Source organism: Chelmon rostratus, chromosome 6, assembly GCF_017976325.1.
Source record: "Chelmon rostratus isolate fCheRos1 chromosome 6, fCheRos1.pri, whole genome shotgun sequence".
Classification (NCBI taxonomy): Eukaryota; Metazoa; Chordata; class Actinopteri; order Chaetodontiformes; family Chaetodontidae; genus Chelmon; species Chelmon rostratus.
Window position 1 is genome coordinate 9808718 of NC_055663.1, and position 25679 is coordinate 9834396.

Consider the following 25679-nt stretch of genomic DNA (forward strand, 5'->3'; position numbering starts at 1 on the left):
GGAAAAAAAAAAAAACTCCACTTATCAACTGAAACTAAACATTCTTGAACCACTAATTAGCTACAAGAAGAGAAAAACGTGCTGCAACAACACTTAAATTCACTGTCACAGATTTCAAATCAAACCAAGGTGAAAACTCAAGCGTTGTTTGTTATATTAAAGCAAAATGAAGTCCTGCATGTCCACAGCCTGGTGTGTAATCCAGTGAAATCTACGAATCTGGTGTTCCTTCTCGATGCACTTTGGGTTGGAAAATGAGCCTCTCTGCCCACATCTGTTCATAACAGCGGCCCCTCCCTCCATCCCTCCTTCCCACTCTCTCTTCCTTTTTCCTTCAGTCTCTCTCTCTTTCCCACACACACACACACACACACACACACACACACACACACACACACACACACAGGACCCATCACATCTGTCCTTCGCTTTGAAACAAACTCCCTCTCATCCATTTGCCACCTCTCTGCTGCTCCCTCACAGGACAGGAACAATGGAGCTGTGCACTCAGAGACAGAGAGAGACTTTTTATCTGCTACAGACAAAGAGAAGTGAAGGAGTCTGCAGCTGGATGAGATGAGGAGTTACTCTGCTACTGTTTAGCTGAAAAAAGAGAAGAAACAGCCACCACACATGCATGGAGGCATTTATGATGTTCTTCTAACAGAGGTATGTTAATTACATATGCTTCATTTATACTCTGTTACACCCATATGCACAACCAAAGCAACGTCAATTCATCTGTGCTGGATCATTTCCTCTTCCCTTCACATTACTTAACATCAGAAACGTGAAGAAAAAGCTTATTTTCATATAAACAAAGAACTGTTCTGCTGTTTTCTACCTCTGCGCTCTTCTTATTTCTATTTGGGCTGAATATTTTAGAGCTTTTGCACTACAACTCCCATCATGCATTGGGTGTTGCAAACAGGATGTGTCATTCGAGTCTAGCTATGGGCTAAAAACCTGAGCCCTGCTTCCAGTTTGTCTGTTTACATCTTGGAACATGAAAAGTTCTGCTACACTTGCTGCTGCACTGTCACACCCATGTAACCATGGACGAGCAAACAGCAACCACTGTGAAAAGCTCTAAATGTAGGCAGATCTACAGAGACATAAATCATTTTAAACCACTTCTAAGCTGACTAAGGGAAAGCTATGTGACTGTGATTTCTCAGTAAACATCAGAGAAGTTACACTGATTCCAGGTCTGTAGAAGAGAGCTGTGCGTCACGCTGCTCCAGTGCAACAGGTCTCTGCCCTGTTGAGCAGAGTGATCTTTGTGTGGCTGACAAACAGAAAGACAAAGACGAGAGAACAGCAGTAAACTACTGCTGCTGTTACTTTACCTGCTGACTGCTGCAGCAAATTTGAATTTCTATTTTACTACTCTACACTTTTGAACTTGTTACAATCTCTAAAATGCTCTCCGTTAAGCCATTCTTTGTCAAATCTAAGTGTAAAAGGCTGTTATTCACTAGCTGGAACAGTGCGCTAACTTACATCCAATAAGTGGAAACAATCAGCTTCATCTGTATCCAGTCAGCAGCACACAAACACAGCAATAACCATGGTAACAGCTGTACGCCATCCAGCTGTGACGCAGAAAGACAGAGAGAGAGAGACAGAGAGAGAGAGAGAGAGCGAGAGACAGAGAGAGAGAGAGAGAGAGACATCTGGAAGTAGTTATACCTGCTCCAACCACAAGGAGGCAGCAAAAAACAGACACTCACACCTCTGCATGTGCACTCAGAGTTGAACCCGTGATTCATTTGATTGGTGGAGTGCTGATCATGTGACTGCAGTTACATGAGGTACATGTGTCCCAGCCTGTACTGTGGAAACAGATTCATAAGTCTCATTTATCTTCCTGTGTTCCAGCACTGTTACTGGGGTCATTTTGTTCTCACTGTGCTCCACACACTCTGATCCTGGTTCAGCATATATATTGGATATTGTGGCTCCGGATTGTTTTGGTGTGTTACTTGCTCTGTTTCCCTCCTATACTAACTCCATGTCATTCCAGATCCAGCCACTCTTCCTGTCCCGCAGTAAACCTTTTCCCTGCCGTTTCCACCACCTGACCTTCCTGCCTACTTGCTCACCTGCTTCCCATTTCCCTAATCAGCCCAGTTGTATATATACGGGTTTATTTCCACGAGTACTCCTCCAATTTGTCTAGGTTGCCTCCGCCCCAGCTTTCCTGCTTTGTTTATTCTGTCTGCCTGATTCTGTCTGCCTGGACCCCTGTCTGTTTCCCAGACTGATGATTCCTCGCCTGCCCCCTCTCCGCATAAAACTTGCCTTTTTTGACTGATCTCCTGGGTTTGACCCTTGCCAGTTTTTGGAATTTAGCTAACAAGTAAGAGCTAAAGCCTGTACTTCTTTATACTCTGCAGAGGCAACCGTCCAACACATGGCTGAGGACAGTTCTGTCTGTCCCGTTGTCCAATCATTTCTGATTATGGACACCTCAAAGGGCATTATCCTGTTTATACGATGGTGCCTTGCCAAAAAAAAAAAAAAAAAAAAGAATTATATATACAGTACAGACCAAAAGTTTGGACAATCCTTCTCATTCAATGCCTTTTCTTTTACATTGTAGATTCTCACTGAAGGCATCAAAACTATGAATGAACACATGTGGAGTTATGTACTTAACAAAAAAAGGTGAAATAACTGAAAACATGTTTTATATTGTAGTTTCTTCAAAATAGCCACCCTTTGCTCTGATTACTGCTTTGCACACTCTTGGCATTCTCTGGATGAGCTTCAAGAGGTAGAGCTTCAAGAAATCAAAAGGCATTGAATGAGAAGGTGTGTCCAAACTTTTGGCCTGAACTATATATATATATATATATATATATATATATATATATATATATATATATATATATATATATATATATATTCCATGTATCCTTAAATCAAAGTTATCAAAGCTATAAGGCTTCTAATGATTGGCAGACACAAAATATTTCCACCTTAAATACATCCAATCTACAAGTGAATTAAACTTCTGAATCAAACACATGCCTTGAAATGTTTCAAGTCTTTAAACATGAGATTATTTATTTGACACTGTCTTATCTACGCTGCAGTTAGTAGTTTTTGTGCTCTCTTTCGTGTAATTACTTAATTTCTAACTGTGTAAATGTCTCTTGTTCTTTATTGGTTGGGCTACTTTGGAAACTTAACTGTGTTACTTGCACTTTGCTGTGGTTCTGTAACATTTACCAAAGCGTTTTAGGGAAGATCATCTGAGAATAAAGTAGTTTCTTACTTTGCGTCTGTCATCTATACTGCAGTTTCCTGTGTATTCATCCCTCCCTGTGCCTTCCTTCCCTCTCTGTCTTCGACATTACATCATGCAGCGCTACCAAAACAAGACATGCTGAGGTAATCATGTCACCCTACACACACACACACACACACACACAGGCGTGCACACACACACACAAACACAGTAAGGTCCAGGCCTTAAGGTTCCCATATCTCCTACTGTGACCTGCTGCTCCAGGAGACCAACTAATGCGTCATTAGGAAACATTGAAAAAGAATTTATATGGCATCAGAGGTGACCTTGGCCTCGTCTGGTCTGACCTGGTCTGGTCTAACTTAGTCTAACCTCAAAACAGTGAGGATGTGAGTACAGCTAACTCATCGTTCATATCATGTGAAGGAAAGAGTGTGCGGCCAGAATCATGGAACCTGTGAGTCTGGCATTCAGCTTGTGCTCTTGACTGGAGTCCTATCAGTCATCTGCACGTCGATTCACAGCTTGTGATCGCTCTGATTTGTTTGCACTGCTGCCTGGTTTGTTACCGGCCTTGTCTGCTCTGTGAATGACATCTTGATTGTGCCAAAAGCTCACTTTTCCGAAAAACAACTGAGGGGTAAATCAGTTAACTCTTTAATCTTCCATAGTGCTTCTGTTACATTTGGTGTGAACAACTGAGTGAAACACCATGAATGACTTTGAGGTGTGTATAAGTGTGTGTGTGTGTGTGTGTGTGTGTGTGTGTGTGTGTGTGTGTGTGCGTGCGTGCGTGCTGTTAATGCAGATGCATCAGCTGTAGTTCCACTCTGGATCCATCCAGTCTGTTCATATGATCTTAGACTGGCTTTGTGTTTCAGACTGCATATGAATGCGTCTCCTTTACCCCACTGATTACGACCCATTCCTCCCAGTACCTGAAAACATCTTGATCAGTTTTATTCATTCTGTCTCTACTATTCAGCGTTCAGAGCATAGACTCACCTTCAGAACGTGTGTGCTGTCTGAGTCTCTCCAGGTCTGTTGAGTCTCTTCTTCTGCTGCTGGAAATGTTTCTGCTTCTGCAGAAAACAGACAACATTAGCTCATCATCACAGGACATCATTGAGTTAGTGTTCATTTCAGTCACGCCAAGTATGACACAGTGCATCTGTGAGCTAACTGTACTGATATATCAAACACGGCGAGATGAGAATGGACCGAGGTACACGAAACAGGTTGTGCTTGGTTAAGTGAAAATGGGTCAATACTTCCACAATGAGAGAGAGAGAGAGAGAGAGAGAGAGAGAGAGAGTTAGAAAATAGCTGAAAGAACACTACAAAGATATTTTCAAGTATTCTGAGTCATGTTAAGCGTTTCAGATGAGGACTACTTTTTTTAAACAGTGTTGTGTTCATGGATCAGACAGTTCCTAAGTTAAGACTATAATACATAAAAGTTCTTGTTTACTTATCGATACTGAAACAGAGACTAAAATGTTCATGGTTCTCTTTGACCACGAAGAGGTTTGAAAAAGTCTTCTCAGATTTGACAGATGATGTCGAGACTTTTGATCTCGGGACTAAGACTGAATCTAAAAATGCTATTTTGACTTTCTATCAACTTTCTATCAACCCGTGACTGACCCTGATACTGATTTGTGTGGGTGGACTCAGGACATTCATGTGCCTGTCAGCCGTCATTCATGAGTAAATAGACATATGCTCTAACCTATATTTCACTCTCATTTCCCCCTTGTCCTGTTCACAGTCGTGCTCTGTGGGGTTTGATAATCCCATAATCAAATCACTTCAATCAACAACATGCTAGTTTTATGGATCTGTCACATGACTGAATAATTACCATCTAATAATACACATAAACCCACACAAAACGCAATTATACTGTACCAAAGTCCAAATGTGACAAGAAAGTGGTATGACTGGCCCAGACTGACTCACACACTGGTTTATACACTCATTTAAATGTATGTTAATGTATGTTTATGTTAAATATGCAATGAATCAGTGTGATATGTGAGATCCCTCCACATCAGTCACAACTTTTACTTTTAGTCATGTTGCTCCACATCAAGAAAACACCTAAAAGCACCAGGTCTGCGCTCAAGCTTTAATATTAATGAAGAATAAAAGCAGCTACAGTGGTGGTGGAGCCCCGAAAGCATCAAACAGGCATTAAGATTACTGAAACCGAGACTAAACACCCAACAGATACCGATTGTTTCTGCTCTCATACATGCATACACACTACTTCTTGCTCCTGACAGTCAGAAAAGAGGACATAGTGAACAAGTCGGGTAAATACACACTAAAGAAGAACAACATCAACTTTCTGTGAGCTGTGGCTCTGACCTAAAATTTGATCAATGGGATTATAACTACACCATGCTGGATCACACTTCTTGCCAGTTATGGCCAGTTTTCCTATTATTTTCATTTCCTCTGCTACATGATGTGTGCTATCCTGATCGGGATCATCAAACTCCCAAACCTTCAGCATCATCGGCCCAGCAACCTAAATATGTGTCACAGTGTCCCTGGCTTCATGGAAAAAGAGATCAGAATCCGAGTGACAACTTGCTTATTAAATGCCAGGTGACACAAGGCTGCACTTCCTCCTCTCAGGGTGAGTCAGTTGGATCAGATGAGTCAGTGATGTTTCTGGTTAAGTTAGGGGCTGAAATGGAAAGCTGCTCCCTGATCCAACCATTTCAAGAGGATTCTCTCCATTTCTGTTGGTCTATGATGTAATGCCGGCCTTACAAGACCTGCTCTGATAACATGCAAAGAGAACTTTCCACCTTCACTGTGAGAGTGGTTTGGTGTGATAACTCTGATTCTGTGTGAGCCACGTTAGTGGCTTTGTGGGCACGTTGAAAGGCTGGACAGGTTCAAAGTTAAACAAGTGTATACAAACACTTTTTAAAGCTGCTTAACCACGTCGACAGGAATTCTCATCAGCCTTGTCTACAGGAATGTCCCAGAGCATCCCGACTATGTTTGGGCAGGTCCAGCCTTTCCTCCTTTACTTCAGTCAGTGTGGACAGATGGAAATAATGCCATCAGGGGGAACGAACTCTTCAAAGAAAGACTGAGATGATTCTTCTCTACCTATACTGATAGTGACTCATCACTGCTACTGCCACTGCATTCACAAGGTCAAAGGATAATTCTAGTTTATTCTGATGGCTGTTCGTCCCAGCTGACATTTGGACTTGAATCTGAAACTGAAGCAGCTAAATGGAAGGTGTGTGACGTATCAACATGTCTGCACAGGAAAAGGCCCATCTAGGAGTTACTTTCGTAGTCTTGGTCATCTGTTTTATCCGTTATAACACTGCTCTTACCAAGTTAACTGCTGAGATCTGAGGACAGTGAAATCACAATAATGACGTCTGATGGATCAAGAAACACAAACAATGAGACAATGAACGCAACAGAAAAACAACGTTCATTTACTTGTCACTTAGTTCATTTCCAAGTCAGCTGATGAGTTGGTGAACATGGTGAATTTTCCCCTTGGTTCAGTTTATTTTAAAACAGAAAAATCCAAGCAAGCCCAAACACGTAACGTGCAAGCCATGTGACAACGTTCACGGAACAAGAACGTTAACACAGGAAGAAGGCCCTGACGGAGGTCTGCTGGCCAAATACAACATATTACTTTGCACTAGTCCAGGTCCAACCTTGATTCAGCTGCTAGCAACTACTAAATTTGTTCATCCGCATCCTACTATGCAAAGCACACCTGGCTACGCTTTAACTTGCACATTACACCTTGTAGTTGGATAATATCGAGGAATCACATTTCCAACATGAATGAAACACTCCAGAGTCCGAGACCACCTCCTCTCAAGGGTCTACGTCTGGTTGATTGGTCTGCACCAGGCTGACAACAGGTGACAAGTTGTGATTTTATGGAATTATTCCTGAAACAGAAGGCTCCTGTGTATGTGGTCTACCTGCACCGCATCACTTCCTGTTCTGACTGAAGTCTGGATTTTGCAGTGTTCCTGTGGCAGTGAGGGGATGACAAGCTGTGTACCTTGTGCCTCAATAAAAATGACAAATGTCATCACTACTAGCTATGAACACAGGCCCGCTCTCGACTCTACCACAGGACACCGTTTCCAAGAGACAACAGTGTTAACCACCGAATCGCTGCAGCACAGACGCTGCTGCAAACACACACAGCAGGTCAGTGACTGAGTCACAACTATTACAGGACGATGATGTGGCTCTGCATCACTGTCCTGCCATTAATGACACACACACACACACACACACACACACACACACACACACACACACACACACACACACGCACACACACACACACACACACACGCACACACACGCACACACACGCACACACACACACACACACACACACACGCACACACACACACACCATTTCTCAGCCCACATCTATTTTCACTGTCCACTGTAAAGTCTTGATGACATCATTAGGTTGCTTGGAAACTGTGCCCCATACAAACAGAGGAGCCGGATCAACAACTCTCTGTTTCACACTCTCACACACACACTCTCTCTCTCTCTCTCTCTATCACACACACACACACACACACACACACACACAGACACACAGACACACACAGACACACACAGACACACACAGACACACACACACACACACATTATTCTGCTGTGTCTCTTGGCTTCTCTTGGTTCTGCCACTGTTAAAAATGGTGTGTGAAATAAAAGGATCACTCACTGTCAGACATGAAACAAATCACAGAGCTCTGATGCAAGCAAACTAAGCCGCATGGACTAACATTTTAAGGTGCTATTTTAATAGCGATTCTGCGAAAGGGTACCATTTTCATACCAGAACAGCAGCATCTAAAACTAAAAGCTAACTTACATCATGAATGTCGAAACTGTGGCAGTGGCTGCTGATATGACAACTCCGCTCAGTAAATGTGTTCAACTTTGGCCCGTTAACGCTGATTCTGTGAGTTGGCTGAATTACAAGGTATAACACTCGGCATGCCAGAGCGAGTGTGTGTTATTTCTGCTAAGCCAAAGATGGCTTTAATGTTTGAAAAGAGAGAGTGGATGGTGTGTTTCATTCAAAAAGAGGGAGTGATCAGTCTTTCTTTAGATAAACAATGGAAGTGATCACATCACATCATATATTGACTGATAAATAGCAGCAAACTCGGTTGGTGAGTGAATGACAGACATCTAATAGATGGTAAACAGCAGTCAGAATCTTTCATGTCTCTGCTGGACCGTCAACTGTCCTGTTACCCTCCTCATTCAGCTGTCACTGCCACATCCAGATGTTTGGATGTCATTGTGATTTGTGATATTGGGCTCTTTGAATAAAACTGACTTGACCTGAACTTAATCATTTTGAATCTGAAGCTCTTCATGTCAGTCATGTGAGGCCTAAGCAGCATAACTGCAGCAGTTTGCCATTATTACAGTGGACAATTATTTAGCTTCTATCGTGAATGAACTAATTATTATTATAAGTAATGACTGGTTAAAACACCACAAATGTAAAATGTTTCTGAATGTGAGTTAAATAAACAAGTTGGTTAGCATTACTTGAACATTTCTTATTTTATCAGCTCTGTTATTGAAGCAGCCTGACAGGACCTGAAATCAAGCAGCCACATCTTTTTATCTGATTCTCTTCATGTGAAAACATGAACTGAGCTTGATGAACTTAGCTCATGTAAGTAAACCACCAATACAGGATTTGAGTTTAAATAAAAGCAAATAATCAAATTTGTCGGAAAATTTTCTTTAGATATGTTCCCTAAATTATTCAGCCCAAGTAAAGAAAGAGGTAAATGTGTAAGATAAAGATGGACAGGGAACAGGAAATGACTCATAGAATGACTGTACTAATTGAAAGGGCAGCACTGTGGTGTGTTTAGAGACAGACGAAGACATGCTGTATAGAGTAGAGCAGTTTTAAAAACAGTTACCTGTCTGGCATGTGTCCCCAACGGTGACCATCTCCTTCCTGGCTTCCTCTTCACTTTTCATCTTATTCCTTTCTCTCTCCTTCCATCCATCCACTGTATCCACAGAGTCTTTCTCCAGCCGCTCAAACACACCATCCTCAGAGTCCTGACATGTGCTCTGGAACGTGTCGCCGTCAGCGCCGAGAGGGATGGCAGGGATAGGCTTCAGGTCTGCTAATGGCTGAAGTGACTGGCATTCACCTGTCTCCACATTCACAGGGCCAGTCGGGCCCTCCGGACTGGGATCAGCCACGGGAGTTAAGCCAAAGTGGGTAACAGGGAGCGTTGAAGCGCAAGAAAACGGCACAGCAGGAGTCTCCCCTTCACAGGGCGTTTTAACCTGGCCATCCAGCTGTGGATCGCTCTCGTGCTCTTTAGCCTGACACTCTGAGCCTGACGCGTCTTCACAGCCCTCACTTTCCTCTGCCTTACACTGCTCGTGTGCCTGCCTTCCTGCCTCGCCCTCAGCAGTTATGGATTCTACAGGGTGAATTCCATCACTGCCAACTGTCTCATTGTGTTGAAAATGTGAATCTAACTGCTGTCCATCTCCCTCTGCTTGTATCCCACTCTCTAGCTCACAGATAGACTGACTCTGGGGGTCTCTATGCTCTCCTGGTCCAGGACTCTCCTCAGGATCCGGACAGAATATGTCAGAAGCCTCTGGATGCTGCCCTGTGTCTACGACAGGACAGGAGAGCTGGCTCACTTCTTGCAGCTGGATTTCTGTCTGCTTGTGGCTGTCTGCCTCGATTGTAATCATTTTATTTGCTTCTGGCAATGGTTTCGTATCAACTTGCAGCGTGCTGTCTTCCTCTTTAGATAATGAACATAATGGAAGGAGTTTGCTTTGTATAGTTTCTGTTTGACTTTCCTCTTTATCAGGTTGTGGTAAACTAGGGGTGTCCGCAAGTGCTGACAAGTCAGAGTGAGTCTGCTGGTTGCTATTTAGCTGTGCTGCTGTTAGCGTCTCTGTCTCGGTGCTACACTGTAACTCCTCTGATATTTCAGCCTGTTGGTTAGAAGTGAACTGATCAGCTTGAGTCATTGCTAACAGTTGACGGTTCTCTTGGTCCACACGCTGTGCAGACACTTGTGTGGACTGAACACTGCTGAGTGAATCATCTGCCAGCTGCTTTAATGTATCAGCTGGTACACTAGCATCCTGTGCTAATGGCCGATCATTTGCTGGTTCTTCGCTTGCACACTCTTGACTGTCAGACTGACTGTCTGCTAACCGCTGGCTTGATTCTATGCTAGAAATGGCTGATGCTATTGCTACCGTTACAACTGCTACCGCTGTGGCAATCAACTCGTCATTGTAGTTCTGTTCTTCTTCTCTGTCTAAGGAAGGAAGCTCCTCATCCTCCACCTTTTTCCCTGCAGAAGAAGACTCCTCACCGCGTACCGTCCCACTGTCGTTTTCTTCACTCCTCCTCTCCCAGCTTCTTTCCTTACCCGCTTCCCCTTCACCCATCCACAACTCGTTTCTCTTTTCCTCCTTGTGCTGCTGATCTCTCAGCATCTCCGAGGCCAAACAATGCTCTAAATATTCCCTCGGAGTTGTCTCAGCCCTTCCTTCCCCTTTTTGAAGTGGTGACACATCCGCTGTACCTTCACATGGCAGACCCACAGCTTCTGTAGGATGCACGGATTCCATAAATCCTTCGGGTCTTCCCATGGGATCCACAGGCTGTACTGGTTTGTCCGAGTCCACGGATTGTGCGTGTTGTGTATTCTGCTCAGGAAATTCCACAAGAAACGAGTCCGCGGTGAATTCTGTGGGATCTGAATGTTTGACAGGAAGTTCCTTCTGATTATTAGATTCCACCAAACCTGTCCAGTCCCCGCATGCGACAGCTTCACCAGCAACTGTCAAATACTCCTTTTCTGACGATCCCTTTGACTCCACTTCATGCACTGTTTGTTGGACTGGACTGGCAAGCCCCTTTAATTCCAGCCCTGTAGGGTCAAGCACTTCCTTTTCTATTGGTTGCACAGTTGTAATTTCTCCTGTATCTTCCTTTCTGATGTCAGGTTCATTTGAAGCAGTGGCAGAAGAATGGAGGTTATCAGGTCCATGAAGGTTCATGTTCTCATCCTCTGATAATTCCTTTGGTTCTAAAGTCTGTGGAGCTGTAACTTCAGCCAGATCCATTCTCCCGGGGTCTGTCAGACTTAACTCAGGAGTGGAATAACTAGGATCCGGGTTTGTAACGTCACAGTCAGGTCCATGAACGTCCCTGGTGTGGCCCTCTGTCTGGCTGGGTAGATGCATTGCGTCCTTGTCAGCTTCCTCTCTCCGGGTTGGCTCAGGAGCACAGGGAGTCTGGACATCTGCCTTTCCTGTTTTATCCTTGGCTTCTGACTCTGTCTCTGACTGCGTGTTCAGGTTCGCCACTTGTTCTCTCTGCGTCTGTATCTCTATCTGGCTCTGGGACTCTACACTGGAGCTGGAGCTAAACTTGGCCTCTGTGCCTCCTCTTTTCCCCCTCTTCTTCCTCCTCTTTTTTCTTCCCTTTGCTCCCTTCTCTTCGCTCCCTTGCTTCTCTTCTCCTGCCTCTTCGACGCCTGCTGTTTCAGAACTCTTTCTGCTGTAAGACGTCTCTCTGTTGCTGACCTCCTCTCTGTCTCCCTCCACTCCTCCCTCCTTCCAATCTGGCCCTACTTCCTCCTCTCGCTGTGATCTGTGTACTTCCCGTCTTTGTGCACCAGGCCCATGTGACAGTGCTGGCTGCGCTCCAGCAGCATGTGGCTGACTAAGAGCTGCAGACAGTTGATGAGAACTTAGAGCCTGTTCTAACAGCTGTGGAGAACTAAGACCAGAAGCACGGGGTGAGCTCAAATCACATTCTTTCTGCTCTCTCATTCCCTGCTCCAACTGTTCATGTTTTTTCTGATCCATTGTGCCACTGTCATACCAAACTGACTGGGACTTCAGTTCCTTTCTGTTATAGTCTTCACTGACACCCTGGTCTAGTTTTTCATCCTGATACCAGACTGTTTTTGCTACTGTTTCTGGTCCATGTGGAGGTGAGCCCATTCTGTTTCCAATCCAGCCTGCATTCCGCCATAGTCCTCTCTGGGCTTTTCTTTCCGTGGCCGGGGACTTGGGGCTGGTCCTCCTGCCAGACTGAGGACTCTTGTCCATGGTGACAGGTTGGCTTGGCTCCTCTGGGTCTGACTGGCATTCCTGGGGATCCTGTGATTGTTCCTGACCCATAGTTACTGAAAGGGGAGAGGATTAGATTAAGGACTGCAAAAGAAACATTTTTTTTTACTCTATAACAGCTTGGCTCTTATTATCAAAACACTGATTGCAAAAAAAGTTGAGATGCAGTATGAAACAGAATGTGATCATTTGCTAATGTATTTTTACATATACTCATTTCAAAACAGAACAAAGACAATATATTTAGTTAGTTACTTACTTTATCAGCTTAATTGATTTTTGCAAATATCTGCATATTCTGATTTTGATGCAGCAACACGTTTCAAACAAGTTGGGACAGGAGCTACAAAAGACTGGGAAAGTTGTGGAACGCTCCAAAAACACCTGTCTGGATCATTCCACAGGTAAACAGGTTGATTGGTAACAGGTGATAGTATCATGATTGGGTATGAAAGGAGCATTCTGAAAAGACTCAGTCACTCACAAGCGAGGATGTAGCGAGGTTCACCACTTTGTGAACAAATGATTGTATAAAGTATGTTACTGCATGGACTCAGGAACACTGTTGGTAAACATCGTATTTATGTTTCACACAGTGTCCCAACATTAAAAATAACACCCATTTTTAATAAAGAATTTAAAGCTGCACTAATCACTATTTTTCTATTTAAAATGGGTCAAATAGCTACGTGTAATGTGACAGGTGTCGCTCGTAGTTACAAAACCACAGAGAATCACAAACTCTGCTGTTACCCGCAGCTATATGAAGTGTGTTAGTGTCTTTTCAGTTTGTTTTTTTTTTTTTTGTTTTACAGCCCACAGTTTTAGACTTTTGGTTCACTCTCACTGCTCTCAGACCATAATTTTCAGGTGCAACAAGTAGCTGTTTTCAGTGAAAAAGCATTGACAAACCTACTGTACAAGACCTACTCTGCAGTAAACATCAACCAGACAGAGTCAGAGAGAAGCTGGTGAACACAGTGGAGCATTTAGCAGACAAAGAGCCAAATATTTCTCTTGTAAACTGGTAGAGAACAAAAACAGAGCTAAAACAGAGTGGATATTGGGCTTTGTCAGGCGAGCACAAACAATAACATTCAAATTAATAATTTAATGTGTTTAAAACTTTCCACTGGTCCAAGTTGGCCAATACAATACAATTAAAGCAGCTTGAAGTATGCATTTGCTTTGGTTTAAATAACTAACCTGTTGAGTCTCATTTGTGTTGATATGCTACGCTAAAGCCTATTCTAACATTGGTTGCCTTTCTTTAAAGTCATCGTCGTAGCGATTTTTCACGACTGATAAAAACTTGATGTATCAACAGTGACATGACAAAAAACAGCCTCTTATATGCTTGTGACTTGTGTTTCTTTTGTGTCCGCACTGCAAAACAAGTTCCACTTGTGTATGTTGGTGTTATAGTTAATGAACAATCAACAGTGAGACAACCAAAAACCACCAAGTCAGTGTGTCTCTTGTGTTCCTGTACTCTGTCTTTTGTCTGCCCAGTCAATCTATTGATATCTATTATTTAGGTAAAAGAGCCTCCAATTATATTCATCAGTTGGTTTATGTGGTTGAATATCTGGTCTGCAACTTCAAATAAGCAACTTTTCATTTCAAAACCTAAAAAAGTTTTTTTCATTGCCATTGAGCACTGTGATAAACTTACCTGTCCTCTCTGCAGCTGATTCCACAGCTAAGTTAAATTTAGCTTCTTCTGCTGGGAGACTTTCAGTGTCTCTCTGCTCTGTCTCTGTCACGGATTCTGTCTCTACAACTCGCTCACATATCAGCAGGTCAACTTCCCACTTCTCTCCTTCCTGTTTTTCCACGATGATGGTGGTAGGCAAGGCAACTGTCCCCGTGCCAGCACACTGCCCATCGCCGCCAGGTGCAGACGCTGGCTTTATGGGTGATGCAGTCTCATCTGTTCCGAGACTACACAGAGTTTTTGTAGCTTCCCCGTCACCAATCACAGACGCCACCGCTGGTTCTCTGGGCGGAACAGCTCCATGTGCCTCTGTTCTACTTCCTGTTGTCTGCCTGCATGCAGTGCCTCTATCGTCCTCAGGGGTGCTTCTGTTATTTCGTGGAGATTTTGAAGCGTGTGTTGTGGTCTTTGTAGTTCTCTTTTTGTTCTTCCTGTTACGGCCAGCAGGAGAGTTGGCAGCTGGTGTACCCTTCTGTGCTCCTACAGTTTCCTGGCTCTGACAAAGACTTCCACTGGTACAGGATGTGTGAGTGACAACAGCAGAGTCCTCCCCTTGTGTTCTCTCCTCCAATGACGAAGGACTTCCCTGTTCCTTTGTTGTTGAGCCCAAGTTCTCTATGGTTACCACAGCTAGGCCTGCATCCTGCTTGCTCTCTTGTTGGCTGTTAGAGCAGGGCTGCAGCCCACAGGCAGTGCTGACCGGCTCATGATCGATGGAGAGGGAGGCATGTGTTGGTGCAATGGTACTCGCAAAATCTGAGTTTCCCTGCAAGAAGAATGAAAACCCAAATAAATTAAGAAATTTCATCGCACAAATGACGTGGGTTTTTTTTAAACAAACACATATTGGTTAGTTTAGGCTAGTATGAAAGCTATCAATCCAACTCTGGTGCGGCCCAAACAACCGAACTGAGATCATCTGAAAAGGTGGTCCAAGTGAAAGTAAAACAGACCGACCACAGACTGTGTTACAGCTGATATGTGACTTAACTATGGGAACCGTGCTGGGTTCAAACAGAGGACTGTTGCGTATTTCAACAGTTCCTTATTAAAAAGTGAGTGAAACGCAGTGATCACACAGTAACCAGCCCACTATAATATTACAGTTAGAGTTTCTTCCTGTATCACAAAGTGAATGAAAGAATGTAAATAAGTCACTGTGGGGAATGTCTTTAAAGCACAACACAGCCATATCACATATGATGCATCTGTCTAGTGTCCAAATCCACTACGAGTCTAAACATACAGCATCTTCAGCAGGACTCCTGCTCACCTCTATGTCAAGCATAAGTCTATGCAGTTGGATCAGGAAATAAGTATGCAAAAGGCTAAAGGTGTTCACAAAACAACTACCTAAACAGTTCCTGTTTCTGTTTCTGTGTTCACTTTCAATTTGATTCCACATACAGTCAGTACTTCAGATAATATAGTCAAACTATGGACGTGAATTTGTGTCTACAATCCCTGTACAACAAGTCAGCAATGCAGCTGGTGAGCTGACTGTTAGGACTGATACGAATGAAGGCAGCTGTTACATTCCTCCATAGGTGAATGTGTAACTGATGTGTTAATATGTGTCCTGTCGCTCCTCAGGTTCTGTGGGCCTCAACTTTAGTTCCTCCTCCTCTCTCTTGTGCTATTGGCTGTTAAGTCTGGAGACCTGCAGCCAATCATGGTCTACCTGGAGGTATAGAAAGAGTGAGGAGCTGCACTTCTAAGCCCCCTGGCAAGGCTTACAGGCTGTATTTGTGTACAGTGATCTATTTTCTCATTCCATAGCTCCTGTGTCTATAGTTGTCAGGTTAACGTCAGAAAGGAAGTGATTCTGCTGTTAGATTTCAGTTGAACTATTAGTGACTTACTGCTACCTGTTTCTTTTTGCATCTTAGTAACTACCTTTTAACAAACTGTCTTCTAATATTCTTTATCTAGCTTTGTGTTGCTCCCCTTTACTCTAGACTAGCTTTGGGTTCTAACAGATATAACAAACAACACAAGCAACAACACTCTTGGGGATAAAGTGACACCACAAGTTTATGAGCTCTTGTGAATCTGTAATGTGGTTTCTTCAAATATTTTACATTCGGAATGAAGAGATCGCAGCTATCTTTTGAATGAGCGTGCAACAAGATGACGAACAGCCACTAAGTCTTGTAGTAAATCATGTAATACACAGGCCTGACAGCCACGTAATAGCTCTGCAGTAAGGTCTCTCAGTCACTCATTGTCAGCCGCTTAAAGACACGTTGTGAGGGCTCACAACACAGATGTCTCTCTGTGAGTACAGTGTTTGTGGTTCTCAGCAGGGGGTGGGTCAGATTTAGAGCTGAAGAAAAGCCTGTAAAGCAAGCAAACTCGCCTTTTTGTCTCTGTGAAGATGAATAAGTCTCCTCAGCTCCTTCACCTCCTCCTGTAAGCAGCGGTCTTCACCGCTCTGTGTCTCTGCCTCTCCCTCCCTCCGATGGAGGCCGGGGAACGTTAGGGTGTAGGTACCGAGGTTTGCATGATGCTGAAACACTCGGCCCTCCGAGTAAAAGTGCACCTGCTCCTTTGGTTCCACTTGGACATTTGAGGATGCCTCATACCTGCGATGATACAGAAAAATACAACTCTCTGAGAAAACATGTACAAAACAAGCTGCACTTGAAATCTTCCTTGTTGTCTTTCCTTTCTTTCACACATACACAAACATGTCCATTTAGTTTACTTTCTTTTCCTTTCAATCATGTAGAAAAGAGATTCAGACACGTCAACAAGTAACTTCCAAAGAAATGCATCTCTAAGATTCTTACCTGTCCGCTTTGTGAGTCAATAAAAAGATAAACGATTAGCACTGGCTATGAGCCTCAAACTGCATGACTATGAACTAAAGTGCTTAAAAAGAGGAGCTGCTGAGGTTCAAAAATAAAGAAAATAAAGGCAATAGCTTAAAGGTCTGTGAAAAATTCCGACAAATACGACAAATCCCAACAAGCACACAGCACCCAACCTATGTGACACACCCACACAGCCCTGTCTGGTGGATGATATCACATCACTCATCCAGACTCTGGAGCCACGCCCTCCCCAAATCCACCCACACCCTGAGCAAGGATCAGCCGAGCTGCCAATCACTGTTCTGACACTCATTGTTCTCAGAGCGCCTCTCACAGTTCAGCTCCACGAGCCTGACTCATGCTGCTCATCACCAAAGTGCAGAAAAGACTCAGTTACTAACATGCATGCCCTTCTACCCTCAACAGCACGACATGATGCCGAGCGTTTGTCTTCACAATGCACATTTAGTAGGTGATGATGATGTAGCTGCTACATAACATGGTGCTTTCTCAGGTTATTCCATCTTAAGTAACTGTCAAACGACACAAACAAACACATGCCGCAATGAGGCATGTGCAGGTGTTCACACACACACACACACAGATACAAACACACATTGACAAAGACAGACAGACAAACACACGCACTGACTCTCAGACAGCAATGTGTGTTGTAAACCGGTTTCTCTTCATAGTGACAGCATTAATGCTTCTGCTAGATTGTCCCGTTTGCCAACTTAGCCTTAACTGATTAAAACAGAAAAGATCACTTGTTGCCAGTGAAGAATTGCCTCAGATCCATGAGAACACTTTGGTGGCTCTTAAACACACAAAAGAGGTTTTAAAGTTTACACCCACAACTTTACTGTTTTTGTTCACTCACACCGCTCTCATTGCGCTGCCTTTGGCAACAACAGGTAGCTCTGACCCACTGTACACTACCTGCTCAGCAGTAAAGAGGAGAAAGAAGCAGTTAACCTCACTGATGTAGACGGTATGCCGTTTCGTTGATGTTGAGCTGCAGTTGTTCTCTGTGCACCACCCTGCAAAATTATTGCTCTCCTCCTAATAAGAAATCTCATCATTGTTTGAAATCAGGCCGATGATGGTGGTGTCGTCCACAACGTAGAGTTATCTCCATGTCTGGGACTGCAGTTGTGGCCGTCCTAACCTTAGTCTTATTTCATCCAGTCTATTTTCCTGTGACCAGAAGTAGGCTGGGTTGTGAAACAGCCTTAGGTCGAAGCTGGGCTATCTTAGTTCTCATCACGGCTATCTTCCTCTTCCTAGGGCGATTGCAGTGGAGTTTGGTCTAGCTGGTCTGACTAGGTGGTTGCAAGATGCCATCGACAGTGACCTTCTCAAGGTCTGTTGTACCCATCCAGTCTCTGCACTTCCTTTTCAGACGTTAATGTATATCTGTTATAGGTAATTCATGCTTCAGTAATAAAGGCAAAAAAAAACTAAAACAAATGAAAATAAAAAATTCAAGATTCAAGACTGCATTTATTACATGATAATAAAGAGAGAAAGATAATAAAATAAAATAAAGATAATAGAATAAAATAAACTAACATACAGTAAAAATATGCATATATGCAATAATATATGTGCCAGTTGTTTCCTCTTCTGTGGCGTGCAGCTGCCATCCCACACTGTCACACTAAGGCAGAGGATACTTTCAACTGTGGCCCTGTAGAAGTTGACAAGCAACCGAGAGGAGAGTCCAGCCTGTTTCAGTTTCCTGAGGAAGAAGAGCCTTTGTTGTGCCTTCTTCACCAGGCGGGAGGTGTTCATGGACCAGGAGAGATCAGATGTGATGTGGAGGCCCAGGAACTTGATGTTGTCCACACACTCCACCACTTCTCCGTCCATGAGGAGGGGGGCGTGCTCCGTCTTCCTGGACCTCCTGAAGTCAACAATGAATGACCTCCTTGGCCTTCCCTGTGTTCAGCACCAGGTTGTTGGCTGAACACCACTGGGTGAGCTGGTGTATCTCCTCTCTGTAGTGGGTCTCATTGTTATCGCAAACTTCACGACTCAGTTGGTGGGGTGTATGGCAGCACAGTCGTGAGAAACAGGGTAGAGAGGGCTGGGCTGAGCACACCACAGGGTTGTGGCGCGCACGGTGCACCACCTGAGGCTTGTTGGTGAGAAAGTCTCTGATCCAGTGGGACAGTGACGCAGGCAGACCCACGGCGTGTAGCTTCAGCACCAGCTTGTCTGGGATGACAGTGTTGAAAGCTGTAAATAGCATCCTGACATAGGTGTTAGTCTGCTGCAGATGGGTCAGGGCTGTGTGCAGGGTGATGGAGTCAGCATCATCTGTGGACTTATTCCTTCTGTAGGCGAACTGACGGCTGTGTAGGCCTCTGACGTACCTGAGAAGAATACGCTCAAAGCACTTCATGATTACAGGGGTCAGAGCAACAGGTCGGTAGTTATTCAGGCAGGTGATGGATGTCTTCTTAGGTACCGGTATGATGGTGGAGGACTTGAGGCACTCAGGAACCATAGACAGCTGCAGGGACAGGTTGAAAATGTCCAGGAACACTCCTGCTAGCTGGTCAGTGCATGTTCTCAAAGTCTGGCCTGACACCTTATCCGGTCCTGTAGCTCTGCGGGTGTTGATCCTTCTCAGGGTGGATGTCACCTGGTGCTGGTGCAGGACGAGGGGCTTTAGGTGTATAGCTTCTCTGCTGCCTGATGTGTCGAAGCAAAGAAGCTGTTGAAGGCGTCAGGCAGGATGTGCTCGTGTCTGGCAAGCTGAGTGTTAGGCTTGTAGTCCGTCATGGTTCTGATGCCTCTCCACATGTTCTGGGGGTTGTTGCTATTAAAGTGATCTTCGATTTTCTCTTTGTACTGGAGCTTGGCCTGCTTAATTTCTTTCTTCAGCTCTGCTCGAGCCTTGCTATAAGCTAGCCTGTCTCCAGATCTATAGGCAGTATCCCAGGCTTTCAGCAGGGACCGCACTATGCTGTCCAGCCATGGTTTCTGGTTGGGAAACACTGTGATGGTCTTAACAGGGAGGACAGCATCAGTGCAGAACTGAACATAGGACAATACAGATGATGTATACTCCTCAGTCCTGAAGTGCAGAGGAGGCCTCCTCCATCCATGTCCGTCCTGGTGATCGGCTTTGTTCTGCAGGCCAGAGGCTTGTAAGCAGGAATAAGTTCCACTGAGATGTGGTCTGACATGCCCAGGTGAAATAAAAATGCAGGGAACTGCTGGCTGCTGCATCTTCATGCCCATTAATCGTAACTACATGGAGATCTGCCAGTTTCACTTTGTTGTGTTTACTGTGAACAAATGGCATTTGGCTTGATAGTGGGACTAGAAGAAGGTCACTGGGGTTTACCAGAAACAATGGTGCACGATTAACCTCAATTTTCCCACTTTAGTTAGTTCCCCCTTCATCCCCAAACTGGTATGCTTCCAACTGACACATCTCTGTAACACAATCACCCACACCAACACTGCCATGGGTGTGCCATTATTTCAGTACACTAACATAATGTTAGTTACTCATCCGAAGTTGCACCAACTTTTCTTACTAGACCAGAAGAGCAAAGAGCAGAAGAATGACAACTACTAAATAGTACTTACATAACATGTTAGTGTACTGTACAATTAGAAGAAATTTAAGATGCTCTTCAACATTTAAAAAGTGCTTTCTAGAGTTTTCTTCTCAAGTTTAAAGTTCTTTATTATCATGTGCATACAGTGAAGTAGTCGCTGCCAATAAACTTCTTGATTCTCAGGTTCCGTCCAACAATGCTCAATGTATAAAAAGAGAATCACGCAAGCAAAAATGAGAATAAAAGTTAAAGCTGTTTTAATATCTGTATCAATTAGGTGCAAGTAAAAGTAAAGTCATAGTGATGAGCTTCAGAGATCAAGAGTTCAACAGCCTGTGGGACCGGATGCTGCGGTACTATCTGCTGGATGGTGGCAGGAAAAACATTTTGTGGCTGGCGTGGTTGAGGTCTTTTGGCCTGTTTTCTGCACAGATGTGTGTACAAGTCTTCAATGGGTTGCAGCTCCAGCTCAGCTTGCAGAAGAAGAAGTCTTGCTGTCTATATGATGCTGAGGAGGCAGAAGCTGCTGACGCTCTCCCCAGTAGTTCGACTGATGGTGATAGGTGTGTGTCCTTCTCCATGTCGCTCCCTGTAGTCCACAATCAGCTCCTTCAGTTTGTTGATATTGAGATGGAGGTTGTTGTCCTGGCACCAAGAAGTCGAGGCTTTGACCTCCTCTCCGTCGGCCGTCTCATCGTCACAGGTGATCGGACTTATGACAGCAATGCTGTCAGAAAACTTCATGATTGTGTCGAAATTGTGGGTGACCACAGAGTTGAGTGTGAGCAGGGAGTACATGACAGAGCTGAGCATGCAAACCTGAGGGGCTCCGGTGTCGAGAGTCAAGGTGGAGATTGTGGTGCTAACAAAAACACAATGCTGGGTTGTCATGGTTGGAAAGTTGTAATGTCCAGGCGAATGTGATGTTCTCTAGAGGCAAAACTAGTAAATTGGAACCCTCACTGAACCAGCTTCACACTTTGTACCATTATTTAAAACCCTTTGGTCATAGGCTACCTTCATATGTTCGGGACACCACAGATGTTTTGAATAAATGGAGCCAAGTTAATGATACAATCTGGGACATTATAGTTACAATGGATGTAGAAGCATTATACACTGATACTGATCATTCCGATGGCCTTCAGCAGTCAGTTCTGATCTGTCAGATAGGGAGGGACACCCCCTACAGGCTTTATCATGGAAATTACTGAGTGGGGGTTGAATAACAATGTGTTCCTGTTTCAAGACAGACAATGTAAGTTCAGACAATGTAAAGGGACCAGTACGGGTGCTAGTTTTGTCCCTGAATATGTTTGCCTGTATGTTAGCAACAACATTAAAATGTATTAGATATTATGATGTTATTTTTCTTCTTTTTAGAGGTAGACACAAATATTTGATGGATTTGAATAATTAACTCAATAACACTAATAAGAACATTAAACTATCTATTGAATATTTCTTAGAGAGGATCAACTTCCTGGACCTGACGACTATAAATTACATACTATACTACGTAGAAAACCCGCTGATTGTAATTCTTTATAACACTACGGGTCTGTTCGCCACCACCTCAAAAATAACATCCCATTTGGCCAATTTCAAAGGCTGGGGAAGATCTGCGACCTGGATTCTCATTTTCAAACACATTCTCAATTTAAGACTAAATGCTGTTTGGACAGATGCTATAAAAAGACCACGCTCTCCACAACTTTGACGAAGGTAGCGTCTATAGGACGTCATCACCTCCTACAACAATCAAGCAGAGTCTCTTCAGGTAAACATTTTTTCACACGTTTCAGCAAACGGGCACAGCAGATCAGGCTGATCAGTCCGTCTAATAGGGACTCCTTGGGGACGATCCCTCCTTTAGGAACACAAGTCACTTGTAAAACTGCTCCAACATTATACAACAACAATATTGTAGATTTGTAGATGACAAGAAAAGGAAGATACATAAAAATAAACATTTTAAAAACTGAATGTGAAAGTTCTTACATTGGGTGTACTAAGAGGTGTCTGAACCAATATTGTTGATTACTTCAAGGCACGCCATCTCCATAACTGTCATTATTGAAACCACAGGCTTTTGAAAGTGGAAGATACTGAGCTGTTTGGTGGTCCATCAGAGGTGGTGATCATCTTGAAGGCGTATAAACACAGTCAAGTGTATGGGTCAGTTTGGAGGTCAGGAGGTCAGTTTGCATGTTTCCTGAGCCTGACCAGGACCCCGACCCTTGTTTCTTTAGTTTCTTCCCTTTTCCAGGTGCAGCAACAGGTATTCCCGGGCATGGGTATTCCCCATTGTTGGTTGATTGTGGTGAAAAAGTGTTGTCTACAAACCATCTGAGGTGTAAATGTTCTCCGTCATATTGTATGATAGGACTCACTTGGATATTGTGCATGTTGCAAAAAAAAAAAGAATACAACAAGAAAAAGGCAAATATGAGCAGAAGCAATGCCCAGCACCATCTGCTAAATAGTTTTCTAACCTGATTCAAGCCTCTATTTCAAGCCTACTCAATTACTATAATGCACTATTTACTATTTAACGCACTGCAAGACTTAAGCTCATTCAAAACTCTGCAGCTCGGCTATCAACCAGAACCAAGAGGAGAGAGCACATTAGTCCGGTTTTAGCTACACGGAGGTGCTCCTCCTTGTATACAAAGCCCTTAATGGGTTAGGATTAAGCTACATTGCTAAATCCCTTGTTTATTATTTGCCTTCAAGATCACTGCGATCATCTGCTGCTGGTTTACTGGAGGTTTCCAGCAACAGTCCAAAGAAAATCAAGGATGCAGCCTTTGTCCATTACCCACCAAAACTCTGGAACACAGTAACTACAGATATCAGGGAAGCAGCTCACTGAATATTTTCAACTGAAAGCTAAACACCAACTTATGTCTTCACTTTAACCTTGAACTAGCCATGACTTCCTGATACAGACCTGAAACCCTGGTGCTTTGCCTCACACTTGTGCACTGCTGCACTTCTTTTATGTTATGAATTGTCTTTATTTTACTTTACTCTATCTTATATTTACGATTATTATCAAGTGGGTTTTATTCTGATATCTCTGATTATGATTATCTTCTGTTGTTATTATCTTATTTTACATTAATTTTTCATATTTATGTTCATTCTATGTATTTTTTATGTGAAGCACTTGGGACACATGATGTCTTTGTTGTAAAGCACTCTCATTTGCATTTCTTGTATAAAGGGTGCTACAGAAAAGTTTATTACTAATATTACTACTATTATTAAACAAACAGGTATATTTCCTTTCAGTGTTTCTCAACTAAACCTCCTTGTGTGTCCTGGAGCTAAAGGTCTGATGAACTATGATGTTCATTCCCTATGAAACATTTTCAAAGTCTATTCTTGTTTTATATTTGAAATCCTCCACTGGACACATCCATGTTTTTCTTGTTCGCCTTGTTCTTCACTGTCTTTGTTTAGGACATCACTACATTTGTTGGTACCTTATCACGATCGACTGCCAGTCATTAAAAATAGGGTGTGAAAAGCAGGATGTGAATCATGCCGGCTGTATGCTTTTGCAGGTACATCCTGTGTACATGACATGATACAAACTAAATGAAGAGCTGCTTATAAAAACATTGCTGCATAAAACCCCACACTGTACCTTTAATTAAATTCCTGTAAAAAGGATCCGAATTATAATGGTTAACTGAGGGACTAAACAACAAATATTGGTTCTTTTATGATATGCTTCCGTGCAGTCAAGGAGGAAATGTTGATTTATCTCAAGATTTCCAATGATAGGAGAAATGAAAATGAACCACCATCATCATATACATTATATACTCCTGTTTTACATAGTCCTGTTAAATCATATCATATATCATCCGGTTATTTTTTTTTTTAAAGTTGAGTCAAACTGGTAGAGGTAGGTGTTAAACTACTTTAAAACTACTTTTCCTTTCTGGTCACATCCTGAGCTACACATGTAATGTTTCTGTCCACAGAGCTGCTGACACGTGTCAGAGCACAGAATTTATCCTATGACAGACCAGAGGAATTGGTCAAACATGTGGCAACATATAAAATGAAACAGCAAAATAGAGAGATGAGAGACAGCGAGAGAGAGTGTCCTCCCACTGTGCAGCGACTCAGTGTTTTTTATCATGTCTGATAAATCTAGTGTTTTACCACACAGCAGACAGTTCTGAATGCATCCTTTTGTACCTAAACAAATTTCTGGACCTCCCTCAGGATCAACATCTACTGAGACAGATGTTAATGTGTGAGCCGCTGCTGACTGCCAGGAGATACTGCAGCATCGAGCCCAACAGCACCAGGAAAAACAATAACTTCTTCACTCTGACTGAACACCTTACAAACAATATTACTAGCATATACACACAGAAACTTAGTCATCTTATCCCATTTGTATGTGTATACTGAATACAAGTATGTATGTGTATAATGTATATTTATATCTTGGTACTTATACCATATGCACTTTTATTTCAACAAAAGAAGCTGAACTTCTTGAAGCACCTCTTCACTAGAGCTTGAGCACAAACTTTCTTAATAAAGCTGTGTGTCTACAGCCAGCGGTGCTGGTCCGGTGACAGTTCAAAATATATTTTACAGCTCTTTTCACAATGACACTAATAACATGCAAACATTCTAATAACATGTAGTCAGATTCACAGATTTAAAAGCAAACCAAACAGTAAAAATTGAAAAAGAAAAAACCTTGATCAGGTACTCACTGTGTGAAGAGCTCCACCAGCTGTTGATGTCCTCTGCTCTCTGCCAGACATGCTGCAGTTAGTCCCTGGGTGCTGGGCCTCCTCAGTGCCTCCCTGCCTCCCGGCTGCTGCAGGAGGAACGATGCCACTGTTCTCAGACCGTGACTGGCTGCCAAGTGCAGGAGGCTGGAGAGCTTCTGGCACTGAGACACAGCTGGAGAGGGAGAAAAAAAAGGCAAGAGGTGAGAGGGCGGACTCAACGGATCAGATACAACAGAGTGAGGTGGACACCTCCTGGTGGAGAGAGTAATGTGCAAGACAAGAAGCTCAGAGCAGGATTACACCAATACAGAGGTTTACTGGTACTGTTCTGAACACTAATAT

General features: G+C 43.3%; 2 protein-coding genes across 2 annotated transcripts in view; both read right to left on the bottom strand.

The window, feature by feature from the left end:
• The window catches only part of LOC121607681 (A-kinase anchor protein 13-like), a 61629-nt gene extending 42235 nt beyond the window's left edge, over positions 1-19394 (bottom strand). Inside the window, exons 1-5 of the mRNA XM_041938620.1 lie at positions 19366-19394; positions 16528-16753; positions 14127-14934; positions 9241-12507; positions 4262-4338 (exon numbers count right to left, since the gene is read on the bottom strand). Coding sequence (XP_041794554.1) covers positions 4262-4338; positions 9241-12507; positions 14127-14934; positions 16528-16753; positions 19366-19394 — 4407 coding nt within the window. The remainder of the gene's footprint in view (positions 1-4261; positions 4339-9240; positions 12508-14126; positions 14935-16527; positions 16754-19365) is intronic.
• Positions 19395-21063: 1669 nt separating this feature from the next.
• Positions 21064-25679, bottom strand: part of si:dkey-172h23.2 (uncharacterized protein LOC393772 homolog) — a 38341-nt gene continuing 33725 nt past the window's right edge. Inside the window, exons 7-8 of the mRNA XM_041938621.1 lie at positions 25317-25509; positions 21064-21427 (exon numbers count right to left, since the gene is read on the bottom strand). Of these exons, the coding sequence (XP_041794555.1) occupies positions 21064-21427; positions 25317-25509 (557 nt within the window). The remainder of the gene's footprint in view (positions 21428-25316; positions 25510-25679) is intronic.